Source organism: Mastigoproctus giganteus, chromosome 11, assembly GCF_048544385.1.
Source record: "Mastigoproctus giganteus isolate SK-2022 chromosome 11, ASM4854438v1, whole genome shotgun sequence".
NCBI classification, from domain to species: Eukaryota; Metazoa; Arthropoda; class Arachnida; order Uropygi; family Thelyphonidae; genus Mastigoproctus; species Mastigoproctus giganteus.
This window is the reverse complement of record NC_143585.1, coordinates 117,683,308-117,705,970: the sequence shown is the minus strand read 5'-3', so window position 1 is coordinate 117,705,970 and position 22,663 is coordinate 117,683,308. Positions and strand designations below refer to the sequence as shown.

General features: G+C 37.5%; 1 protein-coding gene across 7 annotated transcripts in view; it reads right to left on the bottom strand.

Moving 5' to 3' along the window:
- LOC150078374 (protein hu-li tai shao-like) overlaps positions 1-22,663 on the bottom strand; it is a 459,870-nt gene that overhangs the window by 90,616 nt on the left and 346,591 nt on the right. For 5 of the 7 annotated variants that reach the window (XM_090385317.1, XM_090385315.1, XM_090385320.1 and 2 more), the window contains exon 15: positions 17,216-17,275. The exons of the other annotated variants lie outside the window; for them this stretch is intronic. In XM_090385317.1, the coding sequence (XP_090241443.1) occupies positions 17,216-17,275 (60 nt within the window). The remainder of the gene's footprint in view (positions 1-17,215; positions 17,276-22,663) is intronic. 7 annotated transcript variants of the gene reach the window in all.

Genomic DNA, 22,663 nt, shown 5'->3' with positions numbered 1-22,663 from the left:
CACATCTATTCTACATCTGTCCTTTCTTAATTTGAATTTATGCCCCCTTAGGTTTGTAATCTGAAGCGTGCTCAACCCATTCAAGGCCTCAATCAGATCACCGCGCAGGTGCCAAGTCTCCAGCCACTGCAATTTGTAGAACTTAAGCCTCTCTTTAGCATTAGTAGAGGCATTTGATGCAAGAAAGCAAGCTTATGCAGCATCACCAAAAAAAATAATAAAATAAAATAAAATAAAAAAATAAAATAAAAAAAATAATAAATAAAATAAAATAACCACTTCCACTTCACCCCTCTGTTCGTTCGAAATACCTGTCCAGCTGAGCCTTAAACTTATTTAGGCTATCAACTTCCAAAACAAAAGATGAAGTCTGTTCCACCAACCAACCACCTGCTGGCTACAGGCAAATTTCCGCATGTCTATCCTACATCTGTCTTTCCTCAATTTGAATTTATACCCTCTTTTTTTTTTTTTTTTTTTTTTTTCACGTAAAAACGGCATCCAGAATCCGTAGTATCACTGGTATAGAGTTCTAAAATTGGTTCATCATTATCTAATAACTCATCTACTTCTATGCAGTAGATTCAATTTTTTTTTCAGCCTCAGAGGTGTTCTGAAAAACATACATCTATTTGAGCTGTGGCAGAAACATAGCATCTAGTGTGAGCAGCATAGGAATTAGACATGCTTGACCTAATATTAGACATGCTTAATTAACCTAAGTTGCCTGAATGCATCAGAAAACAACTTTATTTTCTGTTTTCTCTTTGATTATCCATAATTCGAATGCTTTGGAAAAGGCTGGGTGGCTTCCTTTGCAGTTTGGGCAAACTGGGGTTGTAACTGTGCAATCTGCCTTGAGTGTGCTCTTTGGAACTGCAGATAGGACAGATGGCATCGCCTCGACATGCCTGCTAAGAATGACCGTATTTCTCGCATTTGATTGTTTGTTTGTTGTTTGGTTTTTAGGATCATTAGCAACTAAGGCCATATTGCTCGGGGGATATGCGATGTTCATTCACTAACCTTTCCGCATCCTCCATATTTGATGGTCACGGGCTTGAACCCGGTCTAATCAAGAAGCGTGTGCGATACGCTGCTGCTCCTGCCCACCGAGTCGCCCTCGCATTTGAAGCAATGAACAGGATTTGGAATGTACAGTCGAATCCTACAGTGAAAATAACAACTTTAATTGTGGGTGGTAAGTCTGGAATGCTGAATGTTAAAATGATGCATTCAGATTGAACGAGATTTCTATTTTTTTTTAGTCATGATTCATTTCACAATGATTACTTTTTGACTACTAAGTTAGCATTAGCATTAATAGAGCCATTTGATGCAAGAAAGCAAGCTTATGCAGCATCAGCCAAAAAATAAAAAAAAATAAAAAAAATAATAATAAATAAATAAAAAATAAAATAAAATAACCACTTCCACTTCACCCCTCTGTTCGTTCAAAATACCTGTCCAGCTGAGCCTTAAACTTATTTAGGCTATCAACTTCCACGTCAAGGTATGGAAGTCTGTTCCACCAAACAACCACCCACTGGCTAAAAGCAAATTTCCGCACGTCTATCCTACATCTGTCCTTCCTCAATTTGAATTTATGCCCTCTCAGGTGATTATTCTGAGCAAGAGGGAGAATCCCATCAGCATTGAGCATGCTCAAACCATTCAAGGCTTTATACACCTCTATCAGATCCCCTCGCCGGTGCCTAGTCTCCAGACACTGTAATTTGCAAAACTTAAGCCTTTCTTCGTAAGAGCACCCCTTTGTTCCATTCACTAATCTTGTTGCCTTTCTCTGTACTTGTTCCAGCAGCTCTACATCCTTCTTGAAATGAGACCTCCAGACCTGTATACAGTACACTAGGTGTGGTCTGACCATTGCCTTATACAAAGGAATAATCACCTCTTTATCACTGCTAGAAAAATTCCTATATATCATTGACAATACACCATGAGCTACTCTTGCAGCCCGTCTGCACTGCTCAGAGAACTTCATATCTGCCTGCACAACCACCCACAGGTCCTTTTCATTCTCTACCACTGTCAGTGTAGTACCACAGAGTTGATTCGTTGCTCTGGGGTTGCTGTTTACTATATGTAGTACTTTACATTTGTCAATGTTAAACTTCATTTGCCACCTCTCAGCCCATCTTCTCAACCTTTCCAGATCCTGTTGAAGCAGCATAGTGTCAGTAGTGTACTTGACAACCCTGCCAATCATCGTATCGTCTGCAATCTTGGACATTAAGCTTGATATACCATCATCAATATCATTTATAAATACAGAAAACAATAATGGACGCAATACTGAACCCTGAGGGACTCCACTAATAACATTAGTTCACGATGACCAGTGTCCATTGATTACTACTCTGTCTTTTCCCCCTCAACCACCCCTTTATCCATAGCAGCAATTTGCCTCCAATGCCACACTGCTCTAATTTGTGCAGCAGTCTTCCATGTGCAACAGTATCAAAAGCCTTTCTAAGATCCAAGTATATAATATCAAAGTTATTCCCTGCATCCAGTTCTTTTGTGACTGCATCATAGTATCCAATCAAATTGGTCAGGCAAGACTTCCTCTTAACAAAACCATGCTGTGTCCGAGCTATAACTGAAGTCTTGTCTAGATGATTCTGCAGTGCTTCTTTAACCAGTGCCTCCATTAATTTTCCGGGAACAGAAGTTAAACTCACAGGTCTATAATTACTTGTGTCAGCTTTTGATCCTCCTTTGTGAATTGCAGTCACATTTGCACATCTCCAGTCCATGGGTACCTCCTCTGAATGCAAGGAAGCTGTCATAATTATGGCTAAGGGTTTGCTTACTTCCTTTGCTGCCTCCTTTAATATAACTGGATAGATCCCATCCACCCCAGGTGCCTTTCTTGTGTTTATCTTCAATAATTTCTCCTCCACTTTCCTCTCAGAGATTACAAGATTCTCTAGCTTACTGCCAGAGTTGAATACACCTCTGGCATTCCCCTCGCCGAATAACTCTTCATGTGTGAATGTCGATGCAAAATATTCATTTAGTTTGTTAGCTACCTGAGCAGCATCATCAACAGTTGACCCATCGATATCCAGTGGACCAATCTGATTCATCCCCTTCCTTCTAGAGTTTACATAAGTAAAGAACTCTTTGCTGTTTTTCTTTGCATCTCTTACCAAAGATTTCTCGTAATCTGCCTTCGCCTCCCTAACCTCCTTTGTAACTTGGTTACAGATCAACTTGTATCTATCATAGGCTTCTGTGTCACGTGTTAATTTGTATGTATCCCATGCATTTTTCTTCTCTGCCATATGTCTCATTAGTTCATCTGACATCCATTTAGGCCTAATCCTTGAACAATATTTCTTAGTTGGTATGTAAAGCCTAGTAGCTTCCAAGATAAGTTCTTTGAATGCTTCCCATTTTGAATTTGCTGTTGGTAAAATCATCAGTTGATCCCACTGTATAGAATTTAAATACTGTCTCAGTCCATCGTAGTCACCTTTACGAAAGCAATAACCCTTCCCTTTACCACTAATGGTAGTTACCCCTTGGAGTAAATCCCACTTCAGCACACTGTGATCACTGCCACCTAGTTGTTCATTTATCTGCAGATTCTTAATGCATGAAGAATCACTATTGATAATCAAATCAAGAGTATTACTCCCTCTAGTTACCTCCCGAACATGCTGATGTAGAAAACAATCATCCAATAAATCCACAAAAGCCTTGCTAGTGTGTGAGTGACCAGCCCCAAATTCCAGTCAATATTTGGGAAATTAAAATCCCCCATTATAAGACTCTCTGATTTACTGGCCCACTCTATTTCCCTGTACAGTTTCTTATTATACTCATCAGAGTCATTAGGCCTATAGCACACTCCTACTCTCAATTTTGATCTCCCAATGCTTATGTCACACCAAACTGACTCGACACTGCACTGTCCAGCAATGTCGACTGGCTTCACTTCCTTGGATTTTATGTATTTCTTAACTAATAGTATAACCCCTCCTCCCTTCCTATCCTGTCTATCCTTTCTGTAGACATTGTACTCCTCGCATTCCTTATATCTGTGTGACACCACGTTTCTTAAATCCCAACAATATCTGCCTTTGATGTTTTGAGCAATACCTCAAATTCATCAAATTTATTTACTAAACTCCTTTGTACAGGTGCATGTACACGCAAGTGTACATGCACCTGTTCTTTTTCTTGGCTACCCTAACACAACCCATGTGTTTACTTTTACCCCAATGATTCCCAGCAGTCTCTGAAATATCCTGCATCTTATTTTCCAGGCTGCTGCTCATTCCAATAGAAGCAGTGCAAGAATCACTTTCTCCTCTGCCAGTGGCTACTGTTAATCTATTAGTCCTTGTATCCCCCCAATCTAGCAGTTTTCCGACCCACCTAACTCTGCTTCGATAGCATCAGCAAACATTCTTGCACCCTTTCTATTTAAGGGTATCCCATCTTTGTAGAAGCAGTCTCTCCTGTTAACAAGTACAGACCAGGCTGAAAAAAATTCTACCCCTTGAGCCCTGCACAATCTTTCCAGGGCCGAATTGATCGACAGGGCTCTCATCATATACTCCCTCCTATCGTATCTGGGCAGAATTGCAGACACTTTCAAATTCAACCCTAATTCACGTCTCTTTTTCAACAGTGACCTGTACTTGTTAAGTAATTCCGCGGGTTTCCTACTCTTAATATCATTAGTGCCAATGTGTACAACTATATCACCTTTTGTGCCCTTAAAAGATGATATCCGCTCTACAACGTCATCAACCTTTGCCCCTGGCAGACATACCCTGGTCCTGTTCCACCTATCCTTTTTACAAAGCATGTTCCCCGTTTCCCTGACAATAGAGTCACCAACAACTACTAGTTCCTTCGGGACCAGCGCATTCTGCCTTGGGGGTTGCCTCTGTGTCACGTGATGCCCAAGTGCAAGCTCTGGCATTGATGTGGGCAGCTGAGAGCTTGATGGGCCCCTCAATTTAGTTTCTTCGAGGGCATCCACCCTGTCCTTCAAGCTCTCATATAGGCCCAATAGAATGCTGAGTTGTTGCCTGATATCGATACACTCCTTGCATCGCGCGCACACACAAAGACATCCCCGATGGCAGTATCATGTCCCGTACCCGACTGCTCCAGAAACATCAAGCAAGTAGTGCATTTTAAAAATGCTGTGATTTAGAGGGCAACTGCCGCCGTCAGTTCTCCTCTGAGCCACAGCACTCCCATTAGCTTGAACCTTTTGCTTTGCTGCTCTGGTTTGAGTCATGATTTTGATTTAATTTCAATAAAATTTCAATTTCAGTACAAAATTAAAACCCTAAACTTGTATCCCAACACAGTTATAATGCTATATTTATGTTTCAGTATCGAGTGTTATCTATGAAATCCTTTATATAACTTCCGTATCAAGTTAATATTAATTATTTATGTTACGTAACCTAAGTCGTTATATGTATAGTTAAAAGTACAATGTAATTGACAATGAAGTTCAACAAGATAAATAGATTTTACTGATTAATTGACAATATTATGTACTATACTATACTATATTAAGCTTATGCTATCTAGTTCGAGATATTCTGTATCGCGTTACAATGGCAGCAATTTACGAACGGTCAACACGTGGATTTGATACCCTTACTGATACTAAGTTATACCTACAAACTCTCTATCTAAGTTACTTTAAACAAGTATCATAAATAGGAATATAAAGCTACTCTAGAAAATAAGTTAATGCCAAGTTAAGCTAATAAAACAGAAATAAATCAGAAAAAACTTCTCTGTTCCAGGAGCGGCAAAAAGCTACATCCGCACAGGCTACCCTCATTCTCAAACTCAAATGAAGGGAATGAAGGGATCCTCTTGGTAAGAGGATCCCTTCATTCCCCTCACCAATCTTGTCCTTCTCTGTACAAGCTCAAGTAAATCTACATCCTTCCTAAAATGAGGCCTTCAGACCTGTACGCAGTATTCAAGGTGTGTCCTGACCATTGCCTTCTATAGAGGAATAATCACCTCCTTTTCCCTGCTAGCAAAATTCCTACATATCATTGACAAAACCCCATGACCTGCTCTGGCAGCCTGTCTGCATTGCTCAGAAAACTTCATATCTGACTGCACAATTACTCCCAGGTCTTTTTCATTTTCTACCACTTTAAGTGTATTACCCCACAGTTGGTACGTTTCTCTGGGGTTACTTCTACCCATATGCAGTACTTTGCATTTGTCAAGGTTAAACTTCAGTTGCCACTTCTTAGCCCATCTGCCCAAATTATCTAGATCCTGTTGCAGTAGCACACTGCCATTACTGTCATTAACAACGCTGCAAACCTTTGTATCATCTGCAAACTTCAACATTAAGCCTGATATACCTTCATCAATATGATTGATAAATATACAAAACAACAGTGGACCCAACACCGAACCCTGTGGGACTCCACTAATAACATTAGTCCGCGAAGCGCAGCACCCATTGATTACCACCCTCTGTCTTCTCCCATTTAACCATCCTTTTATCCATTGTAGCAACTTATCCTTAATACCATTCTGCTCCAATTTGTACAATAGTCTTTCATGCATAACAGTGTCAAAAGCTTTCCTGAAATCCAAATATATGATATCAAAATTATTTTTTGCAACCAGTTCCTTTGTAACCACATCATAATATCCTATCAAATTTGTCAGACAAGACTTTCCCTTAAAAAAACCCATGGTCAAGACATTAAATGCAGATATTGTTCGATATCTGAGATGTGGTGTCACACAGATATAAGGAATGTCAGTTTGGTGTGACATAAGCACTGGGAAAGCAAAACTGAGAGTAGGAATGTGTTGTAAGCTTAAGGACTCTGATGAGTAAAATGAACAACAGTACAGAGAAATGGAGTGGGCCAGTAAATCAGAAAGTCTTATAATGGGGAATTTAACTTTCCATATATTGACTAGAACTTGTGGGAGCAGCAGTGCGTAGCACGCACTTCTTGATTAGACCAGAGTTCGAGTCAGTGACCACCAAATACGGAGGATGCGGAAAGGTCGCGGAATGACTACCGCATATCCCCAGAGCAATATGGCCTTAGTTGCTAATGTTCCTAAAAACCAAAAAAAACAACAACAGAACTTGTGGGTTAGTCATTCGCACACTAGCAAGGCTTTTGTGTATTAATTGAATGACTATTTTTTACAGCAGCATGTTTGAAAGGCAACCCGGAGTAATACTCCTGATATGATTATCAGCAGTGATTATTCATGCATTAAGAATCTGCAGCTAAAACAATCACGAGGTGGCAGCGATCATAGTGTATCGATGTGGGATTTACTTAAAGATGTAACCGCCATCGAGATTAAGGAGAACAATTTTTGTTTTTGTAAAGGGCACTATAGTGCGGTCACACACCATTTTGAATTTCTATACTGTTGGACCATATATGCATGGGATACATATAAATGTAAAGCTGCCAGAGCAGACATGGAGAAGGGCAACAAGATTTAGTGAAAGAAACAGAAGGGCTACCCTTACCCAGACAGGCTTCAGTTCTACAAAATGCAGCATCTGGACAATGGGTACCATAAGAGGTAATCTGACTAAGGTGTGTATTGCTTTGAATGGATTGGGTAAGCTCAGTGCTGATAGGATTCTTACTCCTGCAACACTATGCACATGAAGGGACACAAATTCAAATTGAGGAATGCTAGTTGAAGAATAGATGTGCGGAAGTTTGCCTTTAGCCAGCAGGTGGTTGGTTTCTGGAACAAACTTCCATCTGATGTTGTGGAAGTGGATAACTTCAATAAATTCAAGGAAAAACTACACAAACTGTTAGAGGGGATGGATAGGTAAAATGGGAGGATTTATTTATTTATTTTTTGGCAGATGCTGCATAAGCTTCATATCTTGCATCATTTGCCACTATTAACACTAATTATCAGGTGATGTACATATAAACTAGACTGCAATCAAGTCACGAGGGAGGTTATGAGAAGCAAAGGCAGATTATGAGAAGTCTATAGCAAAGTGTGCCACAAAAAACTGCAAAGGCTTCTACAATAAAAAGAGGAAGGGGCTGAATCACACCGGTCCACTTAATGCTAACAGTTTAACTGCTGTCGATGATCCTGGTCAGGTTGAGACAGGCTGTATAGGTATTTTGCATCTACAATCACACATGAGGGATTCTTTAGAGAGGGGGGGATGCCAGAAGTTTATCAATTTCATAGGGAACTAAACAATTTTGTGATAAATTTTTTTGTGATAAATCTAGCCTAGGTACTTTTTTAAACATAAAAAAGTACCTGGGGTAGATGGGATCTATCTAATTATATTAAGGTAGACAGCAAAGAAGGTAAGCAAGCTCCTTAGCCACAATTACAAGAGCATCTTTGATTTCAGGAGAAGTCGCTGTGAATTGGAGATGTGCAAATGTATGCCCATGCCATGCGCAGTTATACTTTGGTTGTGCCAAGGGTTTGCTAAGGGGAAATCTTATCTGATAAATTTTATTTGATATTGTAACTAAATCCAAGGAACTGGATGCAAAAAATAATTTTGATATCAATATATAGTGTCTGTCTCTGTCTCTCTCTCCGTACTGTATCCATTAAGGACGTTGCTGATCATGGTTGATCAGCAACGTCCTTAATGGACACTTAATGGCAACATTTCTCGATCTTTTGCTGTTCTCAGCAGGTCTAGACTCCATACATTCATCCAGTTGGTTTGACTACTAATATAGTTTATTCTTTGTCTTCTTCTGCTTCGCTTTCCATTCACCTCGCTTATCATGATGATCTCCTCCAAATCTTCCTTCCTCATGATGTGCCCATAAAATTTCAGCTGCTTTTCTCTTATGTTCCTCAGTAATGATCTTTGTGTTCCTGCTCTTTGTAGTACCTCTACATTCGTGATATGTTCAGTCCAGGGTATTCTGAGCATCTGTCTATAAAACCATATTTCTGTCGCCTCCAAACGCTTTGCATTTCTCAGGAGATTGTCCAGCATTCACTACCGTACATAAGGACAGGTTTTGCATAACAGTTCAAAATTCTGTTTTTCATTTTCACTGACAATTACCTATCTTTTAGTATGTTGCCCAGTTGCTGAAATGTTGCGTTGGCCATACCAATACGTCTTTTGATTTCATTATCTGATCATCCATCTTGTGTAACACAACTCACTAGATAATTGTATTTCTCTACTGGTCTTATGATGTTGTTCCCTATTTTCAGTATGCATTTGGGCACTATTTTCATTTTGCTGAAAACTATGCACTATGTTTTTTTAATGTTTATTGTCAAGCCTTTCCTTCTACTTTGTTCCACTACTTTGTCTTGAAATTCCTGTAGTTCTTCTTCTGTCTTGGCCATGAGAGCGATGTCGTCTGCATATCTGATGTTGTTTACATTCTGTCCTCTCATAATTTCCTTGCTGTAGAGGTTGAATAGGTTCGGAGAACAAACACAGCCCTGTTTTACACCTCTCAGAATTCTTATGTTCTCACCCCTGTCTTTTCCAATTCTCAGGCTGGCTGTTTGTTCCCAGTATAAGTTCCTGAGTATCCTCATGTCTTTCCCATCTATGTCTAAACAATCTAGAATGTTGAAGAGTTCTTCATGTTTCAACCTGTCGAATGCCTTCGTAAGATCAATGAAACACATAAACAGGTCTCTCTGCATTTCTTGTTCCAGTATTTTGCATAAATCCGGCCTTATTTTATTCCTTATCATTAATATTATTCTTAGAAGAATTTTAGTAATATTACCCACTAAGCTAATGGTGCGCTGTAGTTCACAATCAATAGCCCCTGGTTTCTTTGGCAGAGCTATGAATATGGATTTACTAAGATCCTCTGGTATCACTCCACTCTCATATATCTCATTTAACACTTCAGCTATTATCGCAATGCCAAAATCATCCAAAGCCCTTATTTATGTCACGATGGCATCTGGTCCGGCCGCCTTATTACTTTTCAATTGGGATACAGCTGCCCTGACTTCCAATTTCAGTATTTCCGGACCTTTCAAGGTCCGGAAATACTGAAATCGGAAGTCAGGGCAGTTGGTTTTTCCTTACGTTCGGCCTTCCTGAGGAGAGCAATATATAGTAAGCACTGGTTATTAGAATCAGTCGCTTCAGAGTATCAAATTTCAAAGAACTGATTCAAATCAGTAAAATGAACTACATTTTCGTTGTTTCTTAGAATCACATCTTCGGTTATAAGAATCAATTTTGAATGCCTCTGTGATATTTTTCTAAAGCACATTTCTGGCGGTCAGAATCATAAAACAATAAAAACAATTTGCAGCCTTTGGTTTATTGGGCATTTTTGTTTGTACAATCTGTTATAAATGGGTAGTAACTACAGCTTTAACAGAAGAAGAAATTGCCCAGTCTGTTACTGATAATTTGCCAAGGAGGAGGAAAATGAAGATTAACCCAAACGAATTAAAGTTACAAAACGTCAAACCAGTGAGGCTATAGCCTTCCTGAGGAGAGCGTTGGAAGAAACTGGTGCAAGTGACAGTGAATATAGACTGTTATACAATATTGAAAAATCTATAAATAGACTTCGTAGTGATAATTTAAAGCAATCTAAAATAAGTGACTATTTAAAATTAAAATGTTTAATTAATATGTATATAAATTAAGCCACGTACTTAAGTATAAATTTATTTTTATTTTGCAAACCTGTGGATAATTCTTCTGATTTTCACGTTTCACTTAATTGGTAATAAACCTTTGGTAATAAAGCGTAAATTGTGCTTTATATCTTTATTTTTATAGCCTGTGGATAATATTTGTTGATTTTCACTTATTAGAATCACCATTTATTAGAATTAAAATTCAATTTGCAAACGTGATCACTATAACTGGCACTTACTGTACTTATATTTCAGGAAATGTTTTGATAATGTCACACAAAAATTGCTGTACAAATTGGAGCAGTGTGGCATTAAGGGGAATTTATTGCTCTGAATAAAGGGATGGTTGAGTGGAACAAGACACAAGTAGGTTAGGAGAGGAATTCTTTCAGCATATTGTGATTAAAGTTAGTCATTTAGTTAGATTACTGGAGAATCTAATCATTGTCATCTTTGTGTCCTAAGGTATCTGACTGAATGACTAGAGTAAAAATTTGGGACCAAATTTGTCTAGATAATTAAAAGATCATCTTGGACTCAAAATTTGGTGGAAACCCTTGAATATGTTTGGTCTAAGCAGGGGATGAAATGGGAAATTTTATAAAACTTATTAATATTTTCTTATCTGTAACAATCACCCATGTATGTAACATTGCCATTGTGTATGATGAACTAGAATAGCATTCCATTGTGCTCTAGTCCATTTCAAGGCTGGACTCAAAATCTGTTGCTTTTGAAGACTGTATATGCTACAGAAATTATAGGGGCTTATCTATTTAAAATAAAACCCTGCATCTAGGAATTAAAAAAAAAATGCAAATATTAATTTTGAAATTTTATACAGGTGTACATGAATGAATTACTATCCTGTTAGAAGTGGAGCTAGGGCCTGCAAACCAGTTCTGTATTTTACTGATTCTTATTACTCTGTTTTTATTTCAGGCAGAGCATCATCCATTTTATCGAAAGAAGCATGCCAAGAAGAGCACATTTGTTGTTGAGCATTTCTGAAGTTTCAGTCTTACAACAAGTTACGTTGTGCATTCTAAGAATCCTTTCAACACAAAGAATCATTCCGTAAGTTCTCCACATAGGTCAATAATTATGTTGAAATAATAGTATCACTGTGTATATAGAATAAAAAAATTTAGGTTTGCATGTATTTCGCATCTGAATGTGAAATACGTGCAAACTGAAAAAAAAACCTAGCAAACAAGCAAGGGTGTGAAAGTGCAACTTGCCATATAATTCTAAACCTTTTGTAACCCATGTTCATATTTTATCAAGTATTTTTTTTTGATCTAATATGATGTCCTGTAACGTTATAGAGATACTGGCATCCTAATATATTCCAAAAAAACAGTTTTTGACTTATAACTCATATTTAAATTTAATTTATCATATAATGATTTTAATTAATTCAGTTATAATTAATTATTTATCTTATTTTTTTGAAATTCATATAGAATTTCACATGACCTGTTACAAATGTGTCAAGTGTTACAAATGTGCCAAAGATTGGGGAACACTGCTTTGACCATTTTTTTTGACTCTGATGAGGTCTTCTTTCACATGGTTGGTTATGTAAACAATTATTGTAACTGCATTTAGAGTTCCTTGAAAATCCAACACGATTTTTAGAGAACCCTTGAATCCATTTAAAACCCAGTGTGGTGTGGTACGGTATGAAATATCATGAAAATATATTGTTTGGGCAATGTTTCTCACTAAAACAATAAATGCTGTAACTCAACTGAGATTATGCCTTTTCTATAGGAATAATGTTTTAAATGGTCTATACCACGAAAGTATTCAGCATTTAAATATGAAGAGGTTGTCACAAAATTGGTTGAAACACATGGCTGGTTTCCAACAAGACAGTGCCACTTGCTATACAGTCAATTTGACTATGAACCACCAGATGGAAGAATTTTTTGGTCAGCATATTATTTCACAAAGATAACGGCTAATATACTTCCATGACTTGTAAACTCTGGATTACTTGGATATATATATATATATATATATATATATATAATCGATTCTGGTTATTTGGTACACATAGGGACTAGTGCATTTTGGCCTGATTAAGCGGCTGCCCCAATTATCCGAAGTTTCATGTAAATAGTTAAAAGTACAATGGACCCCCCCCCCGCTTTACAATTGGTTCACTGTACAATCAAATCACGCTACGATGGACTCACCTTAGTAAAGTACTGTTCACTATACAATGTGTAGTAAGTGCCGGTCATTGTGATCACGTTTGTGAATTTAATTTTAATTCTATTAAACAGTGATTCTAATTAGCAAAAACAGGAGGAATATTATCCACAGGGTATAAAAGTAAGACATTAAGCACAATTTAACCCTTTATTACCTTACCAATTAAATTAAATGATTAAAAAATCAGAATAATTAATACGTTCTGTAATATGTACATACTAACTAGTTGACATTTCTGTTTTTAACCCCCACCCACATTTGTGGGTGGCGGTTTAAAATTTAAAACAGTAAAAAGATAAGCAATCAATAACAAAGAACACGATATGTGCAAGTGAGAACAGAGTAACAAGTTACGAAACTTTAAAAATAGGAATGAAGAGAAGATTCTGAAAATAAATTTTTTTATATGATTGAAGATTTCGTGGAAGTGTAAACACATTTCACCATAATAACCCACAGAATTCCAGCTGTCGGTATTATCGCAAATTCAATAAAATCGAGTTTACTATCCGTTTATGACAGATTGCACTAACAGAAAAGCCCAATAAACATGTGTCTGCTAATTGTTTTTTTTTTTTTTTTTTGTTTTTTGGTTGTGACCTCCAGAAATCCGACTAAACCACGTGGTACAGTCGGAGACAATCGTAGACAATATTAGATGCAATCTGCAGTGCTGTCGCCTCCTGCCCCGATTAAACGGCATGTTGTCCCAATTAAGTGAAGTAAACCCTGGCTATTTTCTCGATTTGGTTCGGTTTTTTAAGATTTACCCCAAATAAACAGCTGTCCCGATTAACCGACAGCCCAAATAACCGGAATCCACTGTGTGTGTGTATATATATATATATCCCCCCCCCATAGTAAAGGAATTGAATGCAAAAAAATAATTTTGATATCAATATATATGTATTTCAGAAAATCTTTTTTTTTTTTTTTTTTTTGTAGGAAAATTATTATCAACTTTCCTCAGAAACTTTTTTTGTGGGGAATCTTAAAAGAGAAAGTATAGTAACAATCCATCATGGTTGGACAAACTTAAACAGAATATTTTTTATTGACATTAAGTGATTACCCAAAACACAGACTTGGTGAAAATTGGGCAAATGGCATGCAGTATGATAAAATGGGCAGCTGCATGTTTATATACACAGGTGGACATTTCCAACCTTTATTGTCATTAATATATACTGTTCCCAATTTACCCTATCATCCACCACTATTGGCACATTGTTCCAATTTGTACAAAGGGTGTTCATGTAGGATGACAAAATATGGAAGAGAAATTGTTGAAGTTAAACGTAAGAAAGGCACCTGGGGTGTATGGGATCTATCAAAATTAAATTAAGGGAAGCATCGAAGGAAGGAAGTAAGCAAACCCTTAGCCATAATTATGAAAGCATCCTTGGATTTGGGGGAGGTCCCTGTGGACTAGAGATGTGTGAATGTATCCCCAATTCACAATCAGTAACATGAGTAATTACAGATTTGTTAGTTTAACCCCTTCATGGATTATCCCAAGATATCTCATTTTTAGTTTTAAGTTATTTTGAACTAAACGAAATATCTCGGGATACAATAATACCTCCAAATTTATGATTGAAACGTATTTTCTCGGGCATTTATCTGCCTAATTTTGCGTTAGCCAGATAAATCCCTGAGATTTTCTTACACCTGGCAGCAGATGACTGATTTTAATTTTTTTTTATATTTATTTATTGTACGGCAATGTCAGAACAGTACCACAGGTTCCTTTTTGTGCCACCAGTAAGCAAAATAAAATTTGCCATCCTAAATGCTGAATACTGATAAGCATTAACCAATTAGAAAACAATATAAAAAAATATTTCGGCACCCTCTTGAACTGCATCCCGTAAGCGACACTTACCTTGCCTATCCACTTGTGGCGACTGTGTGTCAGAATGTAATTAGTTCACATTTATCGCTTGTGGCGGGAGGTTAGTACTTGTGGGTTCCACTTGATTTTTTAAAATTTATTTATATAATGAGTAGTGAAAAGTGTTTTCCTGTTCCTTTCTTTTAGCTCAAGCACTAATTTATTACAAAAAGCTGTATAATTTGCACACTTCTTGGCATACACAAAATAACTCGGGATAGCCCAAATGGGTTAATTACTCTCATGTATTTTCTACTAAAAAATTTATAAAAAACAAAAAATTATACGAGTATTCGCATGATGCATACTTTTAATCTGTAAAATAAAAAAAGTCGATCCGTTACGGCACATTTTCAGGAAAAAAGCATTGGTGTTCATGCAAGTATACATGCACCTATTTTTATTCTTAGTTACCCTAACACAGCCCATGTATTTATTTGTTTCATGATAGGTTGCCATCAGTCCCTAAATGAAACCCTGAGCACCCCACCCTCCAAGAATCATCTCCACCTCTGCCTGCGGCTACTTTTAATCTTTTAGTCTGTGAATCTCCCCAGACTAGCAGTTTTCTGATCCACCTGATGCTGCCTCAATAGCATTGGCAAACACTTTTGCACCCCTTCTATTTAAGTGTGTCATATCCCTGTAGAAGCAGTCTCTCCTGTTAAATTGTGTAATATGATCTCTGAGCAATGCAGACAGGCTGCAGGACAGCTCATGGGGTTTTGTCAATGATACACAAGAATTTTGCTAGCAAGAATGAGATGATTATCTCATTGTATAAGGCAATGGTCAGGCTACATCTTGAGTACTGCATACAGGTCTGGAGGCCTCATTTTAGATGGGATGTAGAGCTGCTGCAACAAGTACAGATAATGGAATAAAGGGATGTTCTTACCAAAAGGACTTCAGTTCTGAAACTGCAGCATCTTGAGAGACTAGGAACATGCAAGATTATCTGCTTGAGGTGTTTAAGGCTTTGAATGGCTTGGGAAAACTCAATGCTGAAGGGATTCTTTCTCTTGTTCAGGCTAAGCACATGGGGTAGCATAAAACTGAGGAAGGATGGTTGATTGCTGGAATGGCATTCTACCCATTATTTCGGATGTGTATAGTTCGAATAAATTCAATGAAGAACTAGAGAAACTCCTGGAATGGACAGATAACTAAATTGGATTTTTATATATATATATATATATATTTTTTTTTTTTTTGGCTGATGTTGTATAAGCACACTTTAGAGCACCTTTTGCCACTATTAATACTAATTCTAAGTGAAGGAAATGGGGGGAGAGAGAGAGAGAGAGAGAGAGAGAGAGAGAGAGAGAGAGAAGAGAGAGAGAGGAGAGAGAGAGAGAGAGAGAGAGAGAGAGAGAAGGGGTGTAATTAATGGGCATTCTTCAGAGAGGAATAATAGTGAGCAGAATCCATCAGGATTTCAGAGTTTTGGAGGTCCTCTTGTTTATGATTTTCCTCAATGACATTGATGAAATATAGAGGAAATGATGTTGGAGTTTGCAAATAATTTACATAATTTGCAAATAATTTAAATATTTAGTCATTCCAAAGCTATTCTGCTTTGGAATGACTCAGATCATTTACACTTATGATTTTAAAAAATAGCAAGTAAAGATTCAGCACTGTTAAATGTAAGGTTTCCATTTGAGAAAAAAGAAAAGAAATGCAGTGGTGACATATATACTAGTGGACAGGAATATTTAGGATGAGAAAGATTTAGGGGTCTTGATACAAGCAGATATAAAGTTTCCACTGCAGAATAAACAGGCATCTTGAAACTGTATGATGCAATAGGACATATGCCAGCAGGAAGAAGATGTTATATGCATACTTAGTCTTCTTTCCACTTCTTGAATTTTTCTAAATCATAAATTATTTTTACAACAAATATGGCTTTGTATAAGAAAGCCACTATAGCCAGTGAGCAACTGTTTCATCACCAGTACAAATATATATACTCAAACTTGTGTACATCATTTTTATACAGGCAACAGTTTCATCGTTATTGCCTGTATGAAAGAAAAAGAGCATCTTTTCAGTTAACACAAAAATTGTGTATGTATACACTCTCACATAAAGGAACAAGTTCAACAGTTTGCCAGTGCAAACCTGTCTTTAAAGAATTTTTTTTATGGCTATACTTTTCCAATTAAAATATAACAATGATAATCAAAAGTAAATACCATACTAGAGAAATATAAAAATTTTATTTTATTTTTTAAATTTTTATTTAACTTTCTAAGTTTGTTTTTGGGTGTAAGGTTTATACCAAAGCACCCACCAGAAGGAATCTACAATGTGTTTCTATAAGAAAAAATAATAAATAAATAAAACAGATTTTAAAAATGAACTAAAAAAAAACACTACAAAATTTATAGTAAACTTAATTTAACAAAGCAAAGAAATGTGGCATCTCAATACCTTCAGCAGCAAGTCTAGCTGAATGGGACCTCTGAACTGAAGTACCAATTTTGATTATGGCTGTAAAAAATAACATGCATCTAAGCAAATAAAAACGCAGAAAGAATATTGGATTTAGTTTCAAAAAATTGAAAATAATAATAATCAAAATAAATAATTTAAAGCATGTTGCCCTGCAGATATTACAAGAGTGAGTCCCGGATAGATTTGAATAGTTGAGATTTAAATTAGGCACTGTCATTTAAGAACTAGTGTTAATGCTTCTAGTAAATATGAGTATTTAGGCTATTCTTTATATGCTGGGAGAGTGATGGTTAGCATGTATCTAAGTTAGAACAATAAGGTGCTGTTTGGTTTCTTATAGCTGGGAGAATGATACTAATTCTAAGTGAGGAAATGGGGGATGGAGGAAGAGAGCAACAGACATCTTTCTAGTAGAAATTCAATAGCATCTGGAATGGGTGTATAACAAAAACTGTATATTATTTTATTTTTTTAAATGAACACCACAAGCAAGAGAGGTATTAGAACATATACTACTTAGCAGCATGCATGCTGCATGGGATGAAGGTTGAGCAGATGAACAGGATACTTGTTGATATCAGACAAATTTCTATAGAATATATTTTCTATGAAAGGAGCTTTGTCCAGAAAACTAAAGTTGAAGGAATAAATGAGGAAGAAGAAAAAGCAGTTCTGTGAGTTTGAAGTTGCACAGTAAAAGAATGCTCACTGGTTGCAGCATGTGTTTGGGCTGGGTTCGAAGAAAGAGTGGGAATCACAAAAGCCAATTCAGAAAAACTGGTCACAAGGATGTATCTATAGAAAAGACATGCAGCAGAAACAGAATGTCTATGAAACACTTTGTTAGAGACGGGTCATTAATTAAACTAACTGCCCTATTTTCAATGGAGCCTACAAGTCTGAGAGAGATTTTAGGGGCAATGCCCCAGATGTGGGAACATTAGTCCATGGTAGGGCGGATTTCTGATTTGAGCAATGTTTGGACACAAAGTAACGTCAAGAGGGAAAGAGAATGCCCAGTTTTTTAGATGCAGAAGAAGCAACATTTGTGATTTGGCTGATGCCAAGAGAGATTAAAAGTCAGGGCAATCCCCAGTAGAGATGTGTGATTGTCTAGAAATCTGAGTGTCATCGAAAGATAAGCATAGGAACAGAAGAAATTTTTTTGTGAGATATAAGACTGGATTCAGTTTTTGAAGGGTTGAAATCAACTAAGTTATCATTTCCCCACTGGAGAATTACCTGGAGATCAGCATTTAATGATTTGGTAGTAGATATTTGAGAAGTTGAAGCTGTTTGTGCAGGGCAAGGTTTCTAAAACTGGAAGGTGGAATACAATGTGCTATTATCAGCAAAACTGTCGATAGGATTTCCAGTCAATGGAAGATAGTGTAATCACTATCTTCCATTGACTGGAAATATACAAGAGGAAACGAATGGGAGAAAGAAGTGAACTTTGGGGAACATCAGCATTACTGGGGAAGTTACAAGACAGAGAGCCATCTAGCATTGCTCACAGTAATTGGTCAGATAGAAAACTAGATACTCAATTACAAAGTAGTTGGCTAATGATAAAATGGAAGCTTATTTAAAAGACCTTTATTCCAAACATGATCAAAAGTCTTCGAAACATCAAGAGCAACTGGTTGAGTTTCACCAAACTTTTCCATTGAATTTGTCCATAGATGGGGAACATAAGCCTGTATATCACCAGTGGATTGACACTGATGGAATCCACACTGGCAATCACTGGTCAGAAGGAAGGTTTCTAGATAGTCTAGGAGTAGGCAGTTAATGGATTTTTCAATTATCTTAGAAAGAGAAGTATGTGCAATGGGATAATTGGAAGACAAGGATTTGTCATCCTTTTTGGAACTGGCTGGATATGAACTAATTTTCAAGCTGAAGGGAAAACACTGGTGGAATAAGACAGTGCAAAATGGAGTAAGCTCAGTACAAAGGTTTTGAGAACAAGTGGAGAATTAACATCAGGACCTGGCACTCTCTTGGCATCATGGGTGTTCAAAATTCATCTAACATCCTTTTGGCAGAAGACTACAGGAGGCATTGAATGGAGTGTACTAGCAATGGTAGGAAGTGGTTTACCAAGGTAATGCTAGTAATTCAGCTTTATCTTTAGCTGAGTGAAAATAGAACCACCTAGTTTTGAAAAATGTGGGAACAGGTGTTGCCAACAGATTTGGCAAGAGACCAGAATGCTCGATTACCACTTGGACAAGAAGCAAGTTTTCTATGCTTAGCCTGTTCAAAATAGAGTTTTAACTGATTAATGACTGCTTCACAATTGTTGCAGGCTTTGGTGTAGGCAGAAAACAAATGTGGGGATTTGGATGCAATCCAATTGCTATATTGAACAGCCATATGTATTATCTGTCAACAGCCTTAATCATTCGTGAATAATGTCATATTCATGAATGAATAAATCTGCAAATCAATACAAATAAATACGAATCAATTTGGCCCTTGAGGCTATCACAGACATTCTATCAGGTATGACAAGCTGGGCTTGCTACCTGGGAGGTTTAAAATGCTGGGGGAACTGATATTTGTCTGCTTGACACGTGAGTCAAGCAGACAAATTCAGAGAAGTTCGGTCATTTTGTGACAACCAAATTCTCTGCTTTCACTTTCATGACGGTGGTATAGTAACCCTGGGTATAGCCTCTGTATGCAAGTCTTGAAATATGGCACCTAGTATATTAGATGTGACCACCCAGGTGCTAACCAATGAAAGGAGAGGTTGTAGTGTGACGTCACAATGCATGGAACAATGAGACAACTCTGTGTTACCAGGCAATATTAGGTGGTAGGTGATTCTCATCAACTGGGGTAATACTACCACTCTGCTTACTGGAGGCTTGTGAAGGGGTGGAACCCATGTTTGAACAAAACTCTGGATATCCCCACATCTCTTCCATCAAATAGTATAATTGAAATAATTTGGGGTTATGATGGGCATCATGGTGAGATCCAATCCGCCTTACATTTTGAAGTTACAGCTATAAAATGTTGTTTGCAGACCAGTCGCTAGACTGAACTTATTGATAACTCTCTAGGAGGCTTCAGGATCAGCTAGTGTATAATCTGTCTCTACTTTGCCAGATAGTGAAGGGAATCCGAGTAGTATTTATGCAGGGAGGGAGGGAGAGCATTTTTGGGGCCATGCTATGTTAAGGAGCTGGGTATATTCTTGCTGTGTGTATGCCATATCCAAAAATTTCATTACTTCATACATCTTTTCTTTCTACTGAATAAATCATGAACAGTCAAACTAATACAGCAAATCTGTGAAATGATCTAAACCCAACACACATTCCAGGGACCTCCGTAGCCAGGTGGGAAGGAGCAGCAGTGCATAGCACCCGCTTCTTGATTAGACCGGGGTTCGAGCCCGTCACCACCGTCAATACGGAGGATGAGGAAAGGTCAGGGAATGATCACCACATATCCCGGAGCAACATGGCCTTAGTTGCTAATGCTCCTAAAATCCAAATAACAAACAAACATAACCAACACACATTCCACTCATTCATTTCACAAATATTCATGGTCTCAGTTCCAATATCAATGATGTCCATTGAACTTACAATCTGCCAAGTCTCTCTCTTACTTTTTTCTAACAGAATCCCAATTATCAGTTGAATTGACCACTGCTCTGCTCATTTCATCTCATTTGTCCTAATATTTGCTGTATATGATTCCTTTCACTTCAAAGGTGGTACTTGTGCATATGTCCATTCTGATATGCCCTGTCAGATACTTAGTAATTTGGAATCTCCTCTTTTTGATCTTCTCTGGCTTAAAATCTCTCTACCACATTCTGTCAAATTCATCTATTGGCTCTATTGTTCTCCCAACTCCACTAATCACTTGAAACACTTTGATTTCCTTTCTTTGAAACTTATCTTTCTGCAGTCCAACTCTCCTAAGAGTGAAGTAATTTTCATTGGTGATGTGAATGTTCACAACTTCAGCTGGGTTCCATTTTCTAGTCACATGGACCCATCTGGTCAGGAGGCTGAGGCTTTTGCAATTAATAATGACCACACACTGTTCATTTACCTAAAAATACTAAACAATCCTAACTGCATGGCCAACACTTGGTATTTTTTCTCTTACAAACAAGCTTTCCAAGTACACAGTCAAGGTGAGGGGTTCTCCAGGTGCCTCAGATCTCAAATTAGTAAAAATCTCCTCTCTAATGGAGCTTTTCTCTTGTGGCCATTCTCAAAGTTGTTGTTTGGCATTACAAGAATCCAAAATAGGATGATCTGTGAGATTTCTATTCTTCTTTTCCTTAGATAGATTACTGTTTTAAGTCTTCTGAGATTAATGTTTTCTCATATGTTGTCAGTGAAATTAATCTTGTAGGGTTTAAATCCTTTATTCCACACTACACCTTAAAATCTTGTCATTTATCTAAACCTGAAATTTATCCTTTGTTTTCTAATAAATGTGCTAAGGCTGTTCAAGATATTGTATATCAGAATTGGCTTGCATCCAAATCACCAGGTTCACTTTCTGCCCACAACAAAGCTCGCAACAATTGTAAAGCAGTTATTAATCAATCCAAACTATATTCTGAACAGGTGAAGAGTAGAAAACTTGCATCTCTTGCCACAGCTATTCACCGCAACTTTTGCCCATCTCTATTCCCACCTCTCTCAAAATCGGATGGTTCTGTTGCCACCTAGGCTAAAGATAACGCTGACTTGCTAGCATCCTATTTTTCTTCTAACTTGAATATTGATGATCTTAGTAAACCACCTCCTACCATTCCCAGTACACGCTAATGTCTCATGTGATTTTCCATAAAAAGGATATCAGAAGAATTTTGAACAGTCTTGATGCCAAGAAAGCACCAGGTCCTGATGGTATTTCTCCACTTGTTCTCAAAACCTATGCTCCTGAGCTTACCGCTGTTGTCTTTTTTACACTTTCTTATTCTGCTATGGTTTTTCCCTTCTGCTTGGAATTTTGCTCTAATTCAGCCAGTTCCTAAAAAAAGTGACAAATCCCTCCCTCCCTCCCAATTATCATTCCACTGCACTACTTTTCTAAATAGAGAAATTCATTAACTGCCAAATCCTAAACTATCTATAAACTTTCCATTTGATCAATAATTGCCAATGTGGATACCATCAGTGTCGATCAACTGGTGATATACTGAGTTATTATTATTAGCCACATGGTGCAAGGAAGCCTGCGGCTCATGCTGCAATAGCCAAAAAATATTTCCGAATTACCCCGAGAGAGAGAGAGAGAGAGAGAGAGAGAGAGAGAGAGAGAGAGAGAGAGAGAGAAAGAGAGAGAGAGAGAAAAGAAGGGAATCGCCAAGAAAGGGAAGAATGGTGATATCCAGTTTTCAGGACCCTGGGTGTGCCAAGCCCACATTCACCAGAT